Genomic DNA, 16,891 nt, shown 5'->3' on the forward strand with positions numbered 1-16,891 from the left:
TGGCGACGCACGGGGTGGCCGAGTGGTTATGAGGTGACCAACCTATGGCGACGCGCGGGGCGGCCGAGTGGTTATGAGATGACCAACCTAGTGATGATGACATGTCTCGCGGAGTGACGATGCGCCGGGCGTCCGACTGATGTAGACGCGTCCCGCGGAGTGACGATGCACGGGGCGTCCGAGTGATGTAGATGTGTCCCGCGGAGTGATGATGCGCGGGGCGGCCGAGTGAAGTAGACGCGTCCCGGGGAGTGGCGACGCACGGGGCATCCGAGTGGGTAAGTTGTTGAAGACGTGCCCAAACGAGCGCCGAGTGACGTAGACATGTCTAGCCGAGTGGCGTCCCGCGGGACGGAGGAATTGTGAGGACATTTCCAACCGAGTGGTTGTTGGACTGAAACGTTGGTGTTTGACTACTGAAGTGGTCTTTTATCCATTCGAGCAAATTCATCCGAATATGTGTTTCAGTGAGCTTAAGTCCCGTCCGAGTGAACGAGTGGCTGGAGACTTGGTCTGCCGGGTTCATCGTTATCAAAGCGGAGTGCCGCCAGCCCCGGAGGGAGGGGCCGTATGTGGGGGTTCATCGATAACATTGTAGATGAGGCTGAAGACTACGACAAGCCGGATGGCGTCAGTGGTCGTGCGTGGAGGTTCGACGATGGCCTCGCAGACGACGACGCGGATGGCGCTGGTGGTTGCATGCTGAAGCCAACCAACTGAGTAGCCTGCACGTTAATTGTCCAGAGTGCAAAAAATCATCTCTGGGCTAGCCGGCCGAGTGAACCTGTTCGTTAGCCGGCCGAGCGAAAAGGTGAATCAACCGAGTGAACCACAACTGGATTGTGATCTGGTCGCAACGCCATCCACTGAGTGGAATAAATGGTGAGTCGGTCAGGTAGAGGTACCTCCACGAATATTTTGGGTTGGACTAATAAAGTGTCCATGCATGAATGCTAGTACTACTCTGCATGCCCAGCGGACTAGTATTTTGCAGGGCGTAAAGACCACGGATGGATGGCCGTGCATGCATGCACAAATTAACCTGCGCATTAGTCATCAATGGACGGCAAAGAAAACTGGCGCATTAACTCATCTGCATGCCCACCGGACCATTAAATGATTGGCTAACGGCCCAAGGATTTGAGGTCGTGGGCGAGAAGTTTTTGCATGGGCTAACTTAACTATCGCAATAAGTAATCAGGTAATTAACTGCTATAATTGACTTGCGTACCTGGGAACGGGGTCATCGGCGGTGCCGGAGAGAAGTTCGGAATGTGTACCTCGCAGGTGTAGAGCAGCATGTCAACCGGCCCGGCGGCGCTGGCGGTGACGGTGAATCTGACCGTGACATTTCAGGTCGCGCTGCGCCCGCCGGAGCGGTCGGCGGTGATGCGGTGCGGCGAGTGCGGGTCACCGAACAGCGAGATGATGGCTTAGCCGCTGGAGCGGTCGGCGGTGACGCGTTGTGGCAGGCGCAGGTCACCGGACAGCGAGACGACGGCGTAGCCGCCGGAGCGGTCGGCGATGACGTGCTGTGGCGAGCGCGGGTCACTGCTTGCCATCACCGTCGGAGCCGAGGAAGATCTTGAGGAGGGCGAGAGTGGCGTGCTACAGCGCGACGCCGACAGGGAGTTACTGGGGCTGAGCGTCTGCAAGGACATCCATTGTCGTGGCCCTCTCCTCTTCCGTCGTTCATAAGTGTGACATGCAAAAGAAACAAAAACCAATTAGCAAATCATCTATAGATTGTAAAGAGGACAGGATGAGATGAGCAACTCCCTGATTCTTTTGTATGATGAGGAGTATTTTGTGTGACGGCCGGGACTCCAATAGTCAAAATTGGAAGCGGCGATTGAAGAAAGAACCATATGCATCATGGCTCGATAGACGCCAGGCCCCACGGTGGGCGCCAACTATCGTGGGAATGATTTCGACAATAAGAGAGGGGTAGGATAAAGGAACATGATCTATCGAGATGCATATGGGTGACACGGTGGTTTTAGCGAGTTCGGGCCTCTCACGGTGGAGATAACAACCCTACGTCTCGTGCTCCGGAGAGGCTTTGTTTTATCTGAGTATGTATCCGGAGATTACAATGTGTGTTTGAGAGAGAGGGGAGAGCGGATCTCCATGCCTGAGATATGTCCTGAGACTCATAGTTAGAAAGAGAGAGAGGTGGTAGAAAAAAGCCCCCTAGTCTAGTGGTGGGGGTAGCTTATATAGAGTGCGCCACCCCCTCACCCCTTATGTTACACGGTGGAGCATCAATGCCATAATGCCTGCCCACTACAAAACCGTCATGCTGACTATTGGTCTTTGCATATCCGAGTGAGTTACACGGTCGAGTGGAATGAGCTCGTCGAGTGAAGTGCCGTGCTCCGAGTGGTTGTCGTCGTCCGACTGACTTTCAAGTTGCGGTACATCTGGACGGCGATCTGGCCCAGGGGTCCAGTACAAAGTATACGGTGTTCATGGGTAGGGCCTTTAGGTCAGGCCTGTTACCCTACCCCCAATACATGTCCTCGTCAGTGGCCGCTCCCCGAAGATGAAATAAGATTCTCCCCACCTAGCCCCCTCCCGGATAGCAGCGTGCCTCCGGCTCGCTATAGTGACTGTAGTTGTCGCTAGATGGTTATTCTATTAGATGAGTAAATCGAAAATAATCCCAGATTATTACCCAAGTAAAAATCAAAAGAATCACTCGACCTAACCGTCATCTTTTTATTTTTTTTGATGGGAAAAGCTAACCGTCATCTAATCCAAACGTACGCACGCACCCGGTTTAGCAGTAACCGCCGGAGTAAACTTCAAGTCTAGCGGCCAGCCGGCCCCACCACGCCCCTCCCTCCTCGTGACGCCATAGATAAAACGGCCAGGCCCACCGCCCCCTTCCTCTCGTTTTCTCCGTTTCCTCCTCCCTCCTTTCCCCTCTCGGCCCTCGCTTCCGCATCGGCGCCCTACCCTACCAAACCCAGTCCGTCCACCACCCCCCCTCTTCTCCCCTCTCCCCAACCCCCTTCCTTTCCAAATTCCAACCCGATTCCATCCAAAACCACTTCGAACTCGAAGAGGATTTGAATTCCACTGCTGCCATTATTATCTTCTCCGTCGGGAAGGAAGGAAGGAAGGGAACCCCGTTTCGAAGTCGAGCCTTGCCTGCCTATTTGGGTGCCTTTTGTCGCCCACTGTTGGGTGCGCGTCTGAGCGTCTCCTCAATTCTCGTGCGGCGAGGCAAGTTTTCCCCCTCCCCCTCTCACCCCGAAATGGAACCCCCCTCCTTCCTTTTTACCCTTTTTTATCTCCTCTCTCACTGTTCTTCACCCTCTTCCTGAGTGAAATCCGGCCGATTCGCGTCGCCGAATTTCGATCTGTTGCGGCCGGGGGTTCGATTGATGGTTCGACTGACTCGGATTTGTGGCGTGCGTGCAGGGATCTGCCCGTCTATGGTCGCCGGCGGGAGGGCGGTCCTGCGGCGGGCGAAGATGGGCGGCGGCGACGACGACGACGAGTACGTCGTGGACGAGGACGAGGAGGAGGAGGTGGAGGAGGAGGATGACGTTGAGTACGCGGCGGCCGCGTGCTCCGACGAGGAGGAGGCGGAGGCGGAGCCCGAGGACGAATCTGACGCCGACTTCGACGGGGACGCGGAGGAGGAGGAGGAGGACGACGAGGATTTCGAGATCGACAAGCCGCGGCAGCGGCCCAGGCGCCCTCCCAGGCCTCCCCCCAGGCCCCGCGGGCGGGGCAGGAAGAAGGCCAAGTCGGACGACGACGACGATTCCGACGCCGATTCCGAGGAGGAGGAGGACGAGGACTTCGAGATCGACGCGCCGCGGCCCAGGCGGCGGCCGGCCAGGGCTCGCGGCCGGGGCCGGAAGCGGAGGCGGAGGCAGGAGTCGGAGCAGGAGGAATCCGATGCGGATTTCGAGGAGGAGTTGGAGGAGATCGAGACGCCGCGGCCCAAGCCTCGCCGACGGGCCAGGAAGGCCAAGCCGCGCGACGACGACGACGACGACGACTCCGATGCGGATTTCGAGGAGGAGGAGGACGACGATTTCGAGATCGACACGCCGCGGCCGAGGCGTGCGCCGACGGCTCGCTCCCGGGGCAGGTCGAGGAAGCAGGAAGAAGAGTCTGACGCGGAGTTGGATGGGGAGGACGAGGGCTTCGAGATCGAGACGCCGAGGCCGAGGCGCGCGCCCACGGCTCGCTCCCGGGGCAGGGCGGGGAAGCAGGAAGACGAGTCTGACGAGGAGTTCAATGGGGAGGAGGATGGATTGGGCAACGAGGAGGTGGAGGTCGAGGCGCCATGGCCGAAACGCCCAGCCACGGTTCGGTTCCGGCGCAGAAGGGAGGAGCAAGAGATCGAGTCTGATGCAGATTTCAAAGGGGAGGAGGAAGAAGTGGAGAATGAGTTGGAGGTCGAGACCACACAGCCAGCCATGGACCCTTCCTGGGGTAGGAGTGAGGAGCAAGAGGATGAGTCTGATGCAGATTTCGAAGGGGGGGAGGAAGAACTAGAGAATGAGGAGTTGGAGGTCGAGACCCCACTGTCAGCCAACTTTCGCTCTGGTGGCAGGAATGTGAAGGAGGAGGATGAGCTTGATGCAGATTTCAATGTGGTTGAGGAGGAAGTTGAGGATCAGGAAGAGGATGACGAGCTGGAGATGGAGACGCCAGAGTCAGTCAAGTATCACTCCGGTGGCAGGAATGTCAAGGAGGATGAGCTTGATGCAGATTTCAATGTGTCTGAGGAGGAAGTTGAGGATCAGGAAGAGGATGAAGAGCTGGAGATCGAGACTCCAGAGTCTGTTAAGTATCGCTCTGGTGGCAGGAATGTGAAGGAGGAGGATGAGCTTGATGCAGATTTCAATGTGGCTGAGGAGGAAGTTGAGGATCAGGAAGAGGATGAAGAGCTGGAGATCGAGACGCCAGAGTCAGTCAAGTATCAGTTCGGTGGCAGGAATGTGAAGGAGGAGGATGAGCTTGATGCAGATTTCAATGGGGCGGAGGACGAAGTTGAGGATCAGGAAGAGGATGAGGAGTTGGAGACCGAGACGCTACAGCCGAGGAACCTGTCCGAGGCTCGTGGCAAGGGCAGGAAGGTGAAGTCAACACGCTCTAGCCGGCAGAGGCACGAGGATGATGATGATTACGAGGAAGAGATCGAGGATGAGGATGAAGACTTTGATCCGGAGGTGGACGAAGATGAGGAGGATGAGGAGGAAGATGTTGAAGAAGAAGATGATGATTTTGGGGATTATGCCCCAACTCGTGCCACAAATGTTAGACCTAGGAACCACTTGGCCAAGCGGAAGCCAGCGGCTGGGCGCCAACACCGTAAGAGGAAGAGTAGTTCCAAGGGAAAGACAAGGAATGGCACGTCAGCACGTCGGCGTAGGAGCAAGCGGCGGGTGGCTGACGACTATGAAGACGATGAGGAGGAAGAGGATGATGATGATTTTGTTGTCAAGGACGACGTGGAGGAAGAGGTCAATTACCGGCCAAGGAAGAAGGCCAAGGTTGGGAGGAAGACGAGGGAAGGTACTGCAGAGCCAGTTGCTGTGGGAGAAGCATGGCCATCAGTCGAATCTGACACATCAGAATTTGAGTTTGTGACATCTGACGAGGATCATGCTGAGAAGGAAACACCAGTTGCTGAGCCTGCGAGGATCAAGAGAAAGAAGGGTAGGAGGAAGAGGGGTTCTGAATCAGACTCGTCTTCAGACTCTGATTATGTCATATCGGAGGAGGAACTTAAGGATTTGGGGGTGCCTAGGCCCCAAGAGATCGTGCCACAGCTGCCTTCGCCCCCAGCACGAAGGACCATTGCTCCTAGGAGGGTAGACGAGAAGGGAAAAGAGCCAGAGGAGGCTTTGAAACAGATATGTGGTATCTGCCTCTCAGAGGAGCAGAGAGCTACAATACAGGGTGTGCTTAATTGCTGCTCACACTACTTCTGCTTCGCGTGCATCCTTGAGTGGTCAAAGGTGGAGTCGAGGTGTCCACTGTGTAAACGGCGTTTCAACACAATTACCAAGTCATCAGTGGCAGATCTAGGATTGGGGTTGAGGAATGCTCCTGTTAGGGTAGAAAAGCGCGATCAGGTAATGGTTTACTCTCCTGGTCACTATAAAATTACATATCCACAGGGTATAAAACCATTCTGCATTGCTTGCCCACTTAATATTTGAATTGGTTAGTCATTGAGATGAAATGCATTTATGTTCGAACTACCACCAAAATATATGAAAATCCTGTCCCCGTAGGAATGGAACATACATTTTGCTGTTACTTATTATAATAAGTGTGCTGTGTTGTTTCTAGTGACCATCCAAAATGTTGGTTAGTGGATTAAAAGTTTTAAGCAGATATGACACGGAAATTTACCAATTTAGGGATAACATATCCATTACATCCACTTTGCCATTCAAACTCAGGGTTCGATGATGTAAATTCATATTTCTGCAAGTAAGAGCTTTTCTTGTTGTATTCACAACCTTGATGTTGATGTAAATCTGTAGATGTTGAGGACTTTATAACCTTTTGAATTTTGGATTATGTTCCGCATGACAACATATATAAAACCTCTTAATTGTTAGGATGCTAACTGAAACTTGTGCACTGGTTAGCTTAAAAGTAATGTTAACAATAAACCGTGACAGTTTGCATGGTTGTCTCATTTATTCTGTTTCTTCCTTGAACAGGTATACCAGCCCACTGAAGATGAAATGAGGCGATGGTTGGACCCATACGAAAATGTTGTATGTATAGAGTGCAATCAAGGCGGTGATGACAATCTCATGTTGCTATGTGATATATGTGATTCCTCTGCACATACTTTCTGTGTTGGTCTGGGAAGAGAAGTACCAGAAGGCAACTGGTACTGTGGTGGGTGTAGATCCAGTGTGGAAGGGCCTTCTCATGCACAAACACAGGATAGGGTGGTTCACCGTGGAGATAGTAACATGAACACCGCCGATAGCAGTTCTGGTTCGTTGGGCAGATCTACATCAAGCGGAGTGTTCCAGAGACCACCACCAATAAACGTTCAGCCTTCTTTGCAAGGATTTGATCTAAATCTCTCTCCAATAGAAACACCTGAGGAAGATAAGCGAGCCGAGTCACATCTCTCAGCTGAACCTGTATCAACTCCTACTGGGAGGCATGCAACTCTTGATAGAAGGCGTGCCTTGAACCGACGCATTCGTATTCTTCTATTTAGACCTAGGACTGCAACTAATGCTTGGCAGAATAGCATTCAGCAAGACAGAAGCGCACCAGCAACAGAACAAAATCAACGGAACGCCTGCACCTCTACAGATGTGAGCCCATCATGTTCCAGGGCTGATTTTATGCAGAGCCAGCAGAGTAGCTCACATTTTGTACAGTCTGCAAGTAATCTTAATCAATGCACTGATGAGGGTGGAAGCAATTTCCGAGAAGTTGCAAATGCCAAGGACCAGCTGATTCCTATTGTCAAGAAGAGCATCAAGCACATTTGTGCCCGGTCCCCATTGGGTACGTAAAGCGGTCTGAGCAAACTGTTTTAATGTATCAATTTTTCGAGCACCCACGAGTTAACATTTGGGTGTAATAGTTTGATTTTATCCTTAGCATATTAGATTACCTAGAGATTGAGTAGCCTTGTATTTTCATATTTAAAATGGTTGTTAGAGAAAATTAATTCAGTTTATGCTAGGGCATCATCCCATTGTAGCAGTTGTGGTCCCAAAATAAATTATCTAAACTGGAAATGTCTCAGGTTTGTGGCTATTAGTAGCCTAAATAATAATTGCCTGTCCTTTTTATAGTCCTTTTTTCTGCTATGCTGTTGGCCATTGTACGCTGAACTAAATGCAAAGACAGCTGTGTTGGACTATATATGCAATCTTGCTAAAGCATGACTATTTAACTGGAACTAACCTCTCATCCTTTATGTTTCAGATCAATCCTCTTTCACGAATGTAGCACGGCGGGCGACACACACTATCTTAGCGTTGTCTGGTATTGCGCACAACAAGGATAGGGTTGTTTCTACACCTTTTCCTTTTCCTAGCCATTGTTGCCACGCCTGTGATGGCCGAGAGCCAGCGTTTCTCATGAGAACCATCTGCTCGTCATGCTTCAACTCATTCGTTGGTGATGTCGTCAGTCACATCGCTAATATGTTTTCTTGAAGTAGGTGGTCTTTTCAAGCTGGCATTTCTCTCTCTGCTGTCATCATTCTTTGAATTTATAGACACTTGGAAAGATTATACGGATACGAAGGTGTTAATGGATGTTGGATAGCTTGAAATATAGATCATTTCTAAATGATGCATTCTCTTTTGGAACTAACTTCTTAATTGACTTGTCATTAGCCATCCTGACAAGTTTCAAGGCTTCCAGCAAGCTGCTACAGTCTTCAATGATGATGCCCTCCAATGATCTTTTTTATTGCGAACTGTGTAACTTGCTTTTCCTTTCTCTCAGTATTATATGCTTTATCTCCAACAGAAGTGGAGCATCTTATATATCATGAGAGAAATCCGGAGGAGAAAAACTGAACATTAATATGTTGAGCATGCCACTATGAACATTAGAAATTGAGAATAGGATATAGGACCAAAGTTTGTATATACAAGCATATAACCACATGTGCGAGTCTGCTAGATCTGATGCACTGTTAAGAAAATCTCTGCATATCATTCCATTAGTGTTTGTTATACTTTGGAAGGAATAACCTTTCTTGGTAGGAATAGCTTGTGTCCTTTTCACTTGGTGTTCTCAGTTCGGTATCTTTCTTGTCTGCACTTGGTGAAGCCCCCTCTCATAACTGAAGCGAGGCGGTATTCGATTTATCGGATTTTGAGCTACCTGCCCTTTTCCCTTTTCTTGCTCTGATATTCCTCTTCCGAGTCTTCCTCTCGAGTCCTATATTCTTCTTCTAGGGTCCTATATATCTAAATTCAACAATTCCTGAACCCTTTTTATCTTTGTGTTCATCTGTACGGTTTGTGCAATTATGTTACCATCTTGCCCTTTTCCAACCGAAACATACTGTTACCTTTCGTGCAGATTAACCTATTGTTGATATGAGCTGTTTAACTCCCTAGGTCATGCAATCATTTAAGGGTTCATCTTCTCTCTTTTTCGTGGGATTTTATTAGTTCATTTTAGAACGAACGATTAGATTCCAGCAACCTCTTTGTGCGAGACTTCTAATTTTTTCCCCCTTGTCAAGTCTTACATTATGTATGCACTCTAGTTTTACTTTTAATATGTTCATGCATGTCAGTTCTTATTATAGGTTGTGTCATGTGTGTTATTTGCTCTCCCTGGGGCCTATGGGCTGACAAATTTGCAGTTGGCATGTGCTTTGTTTTTGGGGTTGGAACAAAAATGTGTTTACACAAGGTTTTTGGATTCTTCCCACAAGACCTGCATCCAAAATTTACTGCTATTAAAAATTTACTGGTATACAGCAGCATTGCTCATTCATTGCCTGCCAAAATGAACAGTTTTTTCATGTCATCCACCCACCGTGTGTGTCGGCGCGCAGCTGAAAAATCATCTGAAGGAAGTCCTATCTTGTGATTGGGTTGGGATATTCATGCATTTTATTCAGCGCCCATATGGTTACAAGTGTGTGTGTGTTTTCTTGGTGGTTTGAGGTTCTTTCAGTTTTTTTTTAAATCTTTTTTGTGGGAACTTCCAGTTGTTTACTAGCAATATTTTACCCAGTTGCAATCAGAGGGGTTTGCATCTTAAAGGGATTGCAACTGGCATCCCAAGCCCGTCTGCATCAGGAAGGGATAAAGCAGCAAATCCTGGCACAAAAGAAGAGAATAAATATCTCCCTCTGTTCTCTTTTCTGTAGACAATAAAGCAACACCGTAACCCCTAGCAGTTCTCTTACGAAGCAAGGCATATACATGTGTTCCTTTTCATAGCCGCCAAGCTGAAGGAACGGATGTGCATTTCGCAAGCAGCCTTTGTTGTCGTCCCCGGAGGGGAAAGATATCTCCGGTCTCGGGGGCTTTCGGCTCCACCACGCACCGCATCGTGGTGAGGTTCCAGTCACGGAGCACACGCCATGCCTTGCACTCAGACTCATCTCCCTTCCATTCGTGTCCGTCGACGCGGACAAGTTGAACATCGATCTGTCAACAAATTAATTACTGTAATACCACTCCAGTAAAATATTACGGTATATTATATTATATGTATAAAATTGTTGAAACGGACACATTGCTTGTCTCGACGCGACGAAAGGGACGCTCGTGCCGAGGACCTTGAGAGGGTGGCATGTGACGCGGAAAGGTATACAATGCGACTATCTGGACACACAGTTGAGTGAGCCCTGCTTCCGAGGCATCAGATTCCCGATCGGACGGTCAGCGAGGCGACGCCGAGCGCCATATGACCCGAGGCCCCGAGCATAGGATGCCGCTTGCCTGCCGCTGGCCGCCAACTCGGTCGCTGCGGCCTCTTGATATCACGCACAGCAGCGGCCCTCTCTCTGCCTCGCGCTGCAGCTAGCTGGCCTTCATTGTCGCGCCCCTGCCCGCCCTCCAGGCTCCCACCTCCCTCTCCTCTCTCCCCCTGCCCTCCAGCGAAGTAAAGAGGGATGGCGCCGACGTACCGGCCTTACGCGGCGGAGTACGGCGTGGTGGAGCGGAAGGTGGCGGGGGCGCGGTGGGTGGCGTCGGCGGCGGCGGCGTCGTCGGTGGCGTGGTTCGTGGGGGACCAGGCGGAGATGAAGCGGCGGGGGCGGGTGGCCAGCTACAAGGCGTACGCCGTGGAGGGCAAGGTGAAGGCGTCCCTCCGCAGGGGCCTCCGCTGGATCAAGGCCAAGTGCTCCCACATCGTCCACCGCTAGCCCGCCCGCCGTCTTCTTCTTCTTCCTTGGTATTCGTCCTCCTCCTGCTCTGCCTCCCATGGATTCGGACCGCGCTCCACCACCACCTTGCGTTGCGTGCTCTTCTTTCTCTGCCTGCCTGCCTCCGATATCTGGTCTGGTCTCATACTCTCATGGGTTTTGGCTCGCCGGATCTTGCAGGTGGCTTATCAGGATCGACGGTGGCAAGAAGGGATGCGCGAGGGAGATGGCCTCATGGAGCATTCCTTGCGAGTAGATTAGTCAGTAGTGTAAGATCATCATATGCATGGGTCTTTCTTCTTCTTCTTCTTCTTTTTCTAGCTTTTGTGTTGTCGAGAGAGAATGTTTGTTTCCGGGCCGGGTTGCAAGCAAAGTTGGCCATCATCACACGCGATTCCTTTCTGCTTCACTTCACTTTGCTTCTGCAAAGCAAGCATACCTGATTGTTGTGTCCGTTTGATGCTGAGTGCTTGCAAAACAAATTACTCCACAGTTGAATTAAATCCATCGCGCAATGGCACGAAAGCACGCGCAGGGGAAATCAAGAATGAAAATGGATCGAATAGCACACGCTCCAGTCCAGAATCACGGGACAAACCCTGTGGCACGTGGCGCTGGCCGCCCTGCCACGTCGTCTCCGCTGGTCCCAGCCAACGGGCCCAACAGGTTGTCCACACGGGCCTGGCTCGTCAGCACAAACCCCAGTTTTGCCTGCCAACGCGAGAAAAAAAAATGCATCCTACTTTGACGCGGAAAAAAAAGGTTCAATTGGAGAAGTGGGGTATCGATCCCCATACCTCTCGCATGCTAAGCGAGCGCTCTACCATCTGAGCTACATCCCCTCACTAGTACGTAATATTCTCTTCAGCTTATGTACAGAATCAAGAGCCTTGTTGATTTTTATTTTATTCCCAAATAAACGTTGTTGAGTTCCCCCCTATTCCATGGTCGACGATAAGGCAAAACGGTACTCCCTTCGTAAACTAATATAAGAGCGTTTAGATCACTAATTTAATGATCTAAATGCTTTTATTATATTATTACTTTATGAAGGGAGTACTTCATAATCATATGATTGGTTTTAGAAATCGTTTGTATTCCTTAGAAAAACGACCAAGTCTTACAATTTATTACCAAGTTAAAGAATTAAAATACACACAAATGGCAAAGCTCCGTCACATAAAAACTAGATGTCACATCAAAGTCCTTCAAATGACACATGCCAAGACTAATCAAGCAGGGTGATCCTCTGTCACTGATGTTGTCCATATTCGTCATGAAGTGCCTCGCTGCGCTCATGTCTGTTGCCGTCGATGCGTGTATGTTCAACTTCATGGGTTAGTGTCAAACACGCGCTCTTAGCCCTCAACAAAGCTATTTCCAGCTTCGCGGAGACAAGATGGAAGAGCTGGCCAATAGGCTCGCCTCCCGTGTTAGAACCAGGCCTCACCTCATCGCTACTCTCAATCGGCTGATCATGTTATTTCTTGCACTTAAAGTAAACGATGACAATTCTATTTGTTTTTCAAGAGTTCAATGAATCCTCCAAGAACATGGTATGCAATCCAAAATGGAGCGCCCAGTTTGCAACCAATGTGAACACAATGGACGGTAGTCAAAGATTCCACAAGTCTCGCTGTCCCATTTCTAACATTCAGTGCAACAGACGATGGGTTGTGAGACTAGCCACAGTAGGGAGTAACATGGACTAGTAACATGCATACGTTACTTTCACTAGTTATTCTAGAAAGTTTTTCTCAGGTGTTGTGCAACCAAATAGAGAAGAACAGTTAACAAGTATTCTTCCATCATGTCTGCATGTATTTTTGAGAGATTTTTCTGAACCCGTGGATTGTCTCTTGGTGTTGTGCATTTGTTTTTTTTTTCTTATTTCTCTTTGGGCACTTTTCCTTTTGACATGCCTATCTGTTCTTTGCTCTTCTCTCTCCCTCTCTCCCATAGCGTCTACTCTTTCTTCTTCTCTCTCCCCTCTCCCATGGCGCCTCCCAGATGAGTTCTATGTGTTAGGTGAGATATGTGAATTGGTTAGAGTAGTAGAGTTCGGGCCCTTGTGTGGGATGCAAGTTGAAGGAGGATCCTAGGAATCGCAATCGCCAGCTGTTTTCTGATTTTAAATTTTTTTTCTTTGTCAGGTGATTTGTGATCCAGGAAAGGGTAAGGAGTGTGGGCGACCGATCCAATGGGATTTTTTTTATTTTGGTTAGTTATATTAGAACCGGATCAGATTTTCAGCCCGACCCATTTTTTTGGGCATACAAACATACAATTGTCGTATGTTTTTGGACACACAACTGTCAACATTTGATTTGTGTGGAAATTTGAATGTTTTCCAATTGTAAATCAGTCAAATGCTAAATAGATAGTCCCTGCTTTTAAACCAACAAACTTGCATCACGCGCGGTTGTGCCCAAACACAAAATACATCAGCAAACTTCACATGTGCTTCGCCCTGCCTCTGCCTTCTTCCTCCCAACGAACCACCGTCCGTTGCGCCGGTGCCATCCCCACCCACGACGACCCCTTCCCGTGGATCCACGCATGGAGCAATGCTAGCGTCGAGTAAGGCAGATGCGTTGGTGCGGGAACGAAACCCCGAGCTAGAGAGGCCGCACAGCTGCGTGCCAAGGTATGAGGCCGAGGAGCGGATGTGTAGACAGCTTTGGAGGACAAGTGCTAGAGTTGATGCTTTCGCGATTAGGATAAGAATATAGGACAAAAGAAATACCCATGGTACATAAATAGGGAAATCTCAAATTCATTTGTGTAGATCGGGTACGGGTATGTGATTGTGCCTGGGTGAAGCCTTTACCCGTACCCAAACCTAACGGATGCCATCCCACTTCCATGTCATGGGTAAGAACAGAACAAATCACTTCAACCCTCCTTTGGTTTGTAGGATTGTATGAATTCTATAGCATAGAATTTTCGAAGGAAACATTTCTTTCAAGCCATTTGGTTTGTACGAACGGATTCTTGTGCCTATGTAGTAGGATAGGAACCAATCCTTCACATTTCAAAATGAAAAAAGCATTAGCCTAAACTCAATTAAAAAAATCCTATGATATGCATTGAACAACATTTTTTTATAGGAATTAAGATACATGTCATCTCATTTGCTAAGATTTTCTTACTCTTTCATATCTCTTTCACGTGATGCACATATATCTGAGTTCAATACACAAGAAATGCTTATGGTGGTTCAGTTAAAACCATACAGCGATGTATCAATGGCATATTATCATTTTTTCCTTCTTAATCCAAGCACCCAATACGCAAAGACTAAAGTGTGATTATGTTACATCAACTTCACACTGTTGTTCTTTTAGTTATAAGGTGTATCAGAATGACATGCAATCACAGATGAAGCATAGAGATTTGTTGTTCAAAACTTCAAATGTCTTGCATGTTTGATCAAGTTTACAATGGTTTCAAAGTATTCATGCCCAATATAGGGCATCTGCTGGAGCAAAAGCGTTTCAGGTGATGACAAATATTCTTTTTGTGATGTAAATCTACCTTTTGTGCGCCCAAGATCCATCACCTGTTCTGATGACTGAAGGCACCCAGGCACTATTACCATCACAAACACAGTAGGTACATAAATTTGCACGCACAGAATATGTAAAACTAGGTTCCGTGAACCGAAATGTTTAAAGAAACTCTGCATAAGCAACATCCAACAGAACAAACACGATATGATATTTAAGGTATCTCATACGCGGCACACAGATATTGCACAGAAAACAGTTCTGAACTTCAGATGCTCCAAAATCAGGCTAACCCTTCATGATAAAGCTAAAGCTTCATGTCAGACCTTCACTTCTTGGCCTTGGCCTTCTTTGGTGCCCTGTAAACGATGCAAATTGGAGAAGGTAAGATAAAACAGAAACGAAACACATTAACTATGTGGAGGAAGATTTTGGATGGAGATGCTTACGCTGCTGCCGGAGCTGGAGCTGCAGCCGCTGGTGCTGGTGCATGATCTCTGGGGCCCTGTTTGCCAAATAGTACAAGTCAACCAAATTGGTCTAACAACAAAAACCTTGCTGGATAGCAGTAGCAAGTAACAAAATTTAATCAAGGACAAATAGCTTGCTACATTCAACACGAACATCCAGCTCTGAACGGTCTGTTATCTAAGATCAACAGACAAATTTCACCAAGTATAGCAAGCCCCGCATTGGTAGTAAAAGATGATAATAAGATTTCTAATTTCTCAGGTAACATGTGTAAACATCAAGTATTTCAGAATTCAATATAGTGCATAGACAGGCTAGGTGAAAACATCATCTTACCTGAGCCAATCTCTCCTCCCTCCTGGCATGCTTCCTCTCCCTGCTTGCCTTGCTCTTGGCACGCTTGGCCTCAAACTGATCAGAGAGGGTCTTCTCTCTTGCCTTCTCAGCCTTGGACTTGTGGATACTCTCCATGAGGACCCTCTTGTTCTTGAACATGTTACCCTTGACCTTCAGGTACATGTCATGGTACATGTGCTTGTCGATCTTCTTGGCCTCACGGTACTTGCGCAGAAGGCGCCTCAGGACGCGCATCCTCCGCATCCACAGGATCTTGGTGGGGAGCCTAGCCTCCCTGGTACCCCTACGCTTACCTGCGCAGAGAGCCAAATCACAGGTTACAACACAAATATCTACAAAGATGAATACTATCATGCCAATTAAAGTTGCGGCTACTAACCATATCCAGAGTGACGGCCCTTCTGCTTGGCCTCATGTGCCCTCCTTGCACGAGACCTGGAGTGGATCTTCTGAGGCTTCCTGATGATGAAACCATCCTTTACCAGCTTCCGGATGTTCTGCCCTGCAAGTATTAATCAAACAATAAATCACAGTTATGCTCAATTATGAATCAATAACACAGCATAATGAAGAATGAAGAGCTCCAATGGATTGAAACAACAGTACAGGTACAAAGTACACACAAATAAGAGTTCAAACAAACACAAGAACGGCCTATTATAAACAAACAACATTTAAGTGCATGTGAACTACATATTTATTAATACAAACCGAGGAGCAGCATAAGGAGCTAGGTCCACGAGATTAACATTCACAGACTGAAGCAACAACCGAACCTTAACAGACAAGACTGCTGGTACATGAATTACAAAGGTAAAGTATAACACCTAAAGCAGCTATTCTGTCATTTACTCAATCTAAACAAAGCATCTACATGAATCGCCGATTCATCTGCTATCAGAAACACCATCAAAGTGGCACATCACAGTCCCATAGCTATCACGGTAGCTCAGCACAAAATCAAACCCATAGAGTGGTCAGCTATACGATGTTCCGTCTAGATACTCAGCTACCCGAAGAAGACTCATCCCGGCAACACGAGGCTGTTCATCCGATCTACGAGCAGGCGCAGCACAAGCAAGCATCGCTCTACCCGCCTCGAACGACCTAAACCTCGCGGATCACCACCTCGGCGACAGATCTACGAAACACGCGAGATAATCGAGACGCGCGGCGAGGGAGAGCGGATAGGGGTGGGGAGAGGGGTCGGCTCTTACGGGAGTTGGCCATGGAGATCTCGTTGACCTCATTGGGGTCGAGCCAGACCTTGCCCTTGCCGCACTTGAGGACGCTCGAGGCCAGGCGCTTCTGCAGCTTCAGCGACACCATCTTCGCCGCCGCTCTCCTCCTCCCTTACCTGCCGTCTGGTTGTGGCGCTAGGGTTTGGGAAATGCGGCGCTGGCGGCGCCTTATAGCTCTGGGGGGTTAGGGTTTCCCTGGCTCGATAGTTGGGCCGGGCCTTTGTTGTATGGCTCGCTTCGCTCTGCCTCTTGGGCCTACGGCCGGTTATAGTTGGTTGGCCCGTTCAGTCATAGAGGATATCAGCGATGTCCGACTTTTCTTTGCTATGAAACCGTCTCTAGAGAAACTTGTGAGGATAACAACCTCAAAAAAGAAAAACGTAGAAGTTTCAAAAAACGTAGAGGTTTGATAACCCGCCCTGGTTTGGACATTAAGTCGTCAGTATATT

The 16,891-nt window shown here is 48.8% G+C and overlaps 3 protein-coding genes and 1 non-coding gene across 5 annotated transcripts; 2 read left to right on the forward strand and 2 right to left on the reverse strand.

The window, feature by feature from the left end:
* The first annotated feature begins 2,918 nt into the window (after nucleotides 1–2,918).
* LOC125535540 (uncharacterized) lies at nucleotides 2,919–8,317 on the forward strand. 2 transcript variants are annotated; one of them, XM_048698608.2, is made up of 4 exons: nucleotides 2,919–3,231; nucleotides 3,430–6,107; nucleotides 6,708–7,521; nucleotides 7,948–8,317. In XM_048698608.2, exons 2-4 carry the CDS (start codon nucleotides 3,444–3,446, stop codon nucleotides 8,178–8,180), a joined length of 3,711 nt encoding a protein of 1,236 aa, XP_048554565.2. In that variant the 5' UTR covers nucleotides 2,919–3,231; nucleotides 3,430–3,443; the 3' UTR covers nucleotides 8,181–8,317. The 2 variants fall into 2 exon arrangements, with proteins under 2 accessions (XP_048554565.2, XP_048554564.2); XM_048698607.2 differs by lacking the exon at nucleotides 2,919–3,231 and having other exon boundaries at nucleotides 3,258–6,107.
* Nucleotides 8,318–10,407: 2,090 nt separating this feature from the next.
* LOC125535541 (uncharacterized) lies at nucleotides 10,408–11,251 on the forward strand. Its single transcript, XM_048698609.2, has 2 exons — nucleotides 10,408–10,893; nucleotides 11,045–11,251. Exon 1 carries the CDS (start codon nucleotides 10,613–10,615, stop codon nucleotides 10,862–10,864), a length of 252 nt encoding a protein of 83 aa, XP_048554566.1. The 5' UTR covers nucleotides 10,408–10,612; the 3' UTR covers nucleotides 10,865–10,893; nucleotides 11,045–11,251.
* Nucleotides 11,252–11,633: 382 nt separating this feature from the next.
* On the reverse strand, nucleotides 11,634–11,706 carry TRNAA-AGC (transfer RNA alanine (anticodon AGC)). Its single transcript has one exon. It is a non-coding gene; the product is annotated as a tRNA-Ala (tRNA).
* A 2,799-nt stretch (nucleotides 11,707–14,505) lies between these two features.
* LOC125535542 (large ribosomal subunit protein eL19y) lies at nucleotides 14,506–16,615 on the reverse strand. The gene is made up of 5 exons (XM_048698610.1): nucleotides 16,419–16,615; nucleotides 15,581–15,703; nucleotides 15,181–15,494; nucleotides 14,823–14,878; nucleotides 14,506–14,732 (listed from the first exon to the last, which is right to left on the reverse strand). Exons 1-5 carry the CDS (start codon nucleotides 16,528–16,530, stop codon nucleotides 14,702–14,704), a joined length of 636 nt encoding a protein of 211 aa, XP_048554567.1. The 5' UTR covers nucleotides 16,531–16,615; the 3' UTR covers nucleotides 14,506–14,701.
* Nucleotides 16,616–16,891: the final 276 nt, after the last annotated feature.

Source organism: Triticum urartu, chromosome 2A (genome assembly GCF_056163025.1).
Source record: "Triticum urartu cultivar PI428250 chromosome 2A, HENAU_Tu73, whole genome shotgun sequence".
NCBI classification, from domain to species: Eukaryota; Viridiplantae; Streptophyta; class Magnoliopsida; order Poales; family Poaceae; genus Triticum; species Triticum urartu.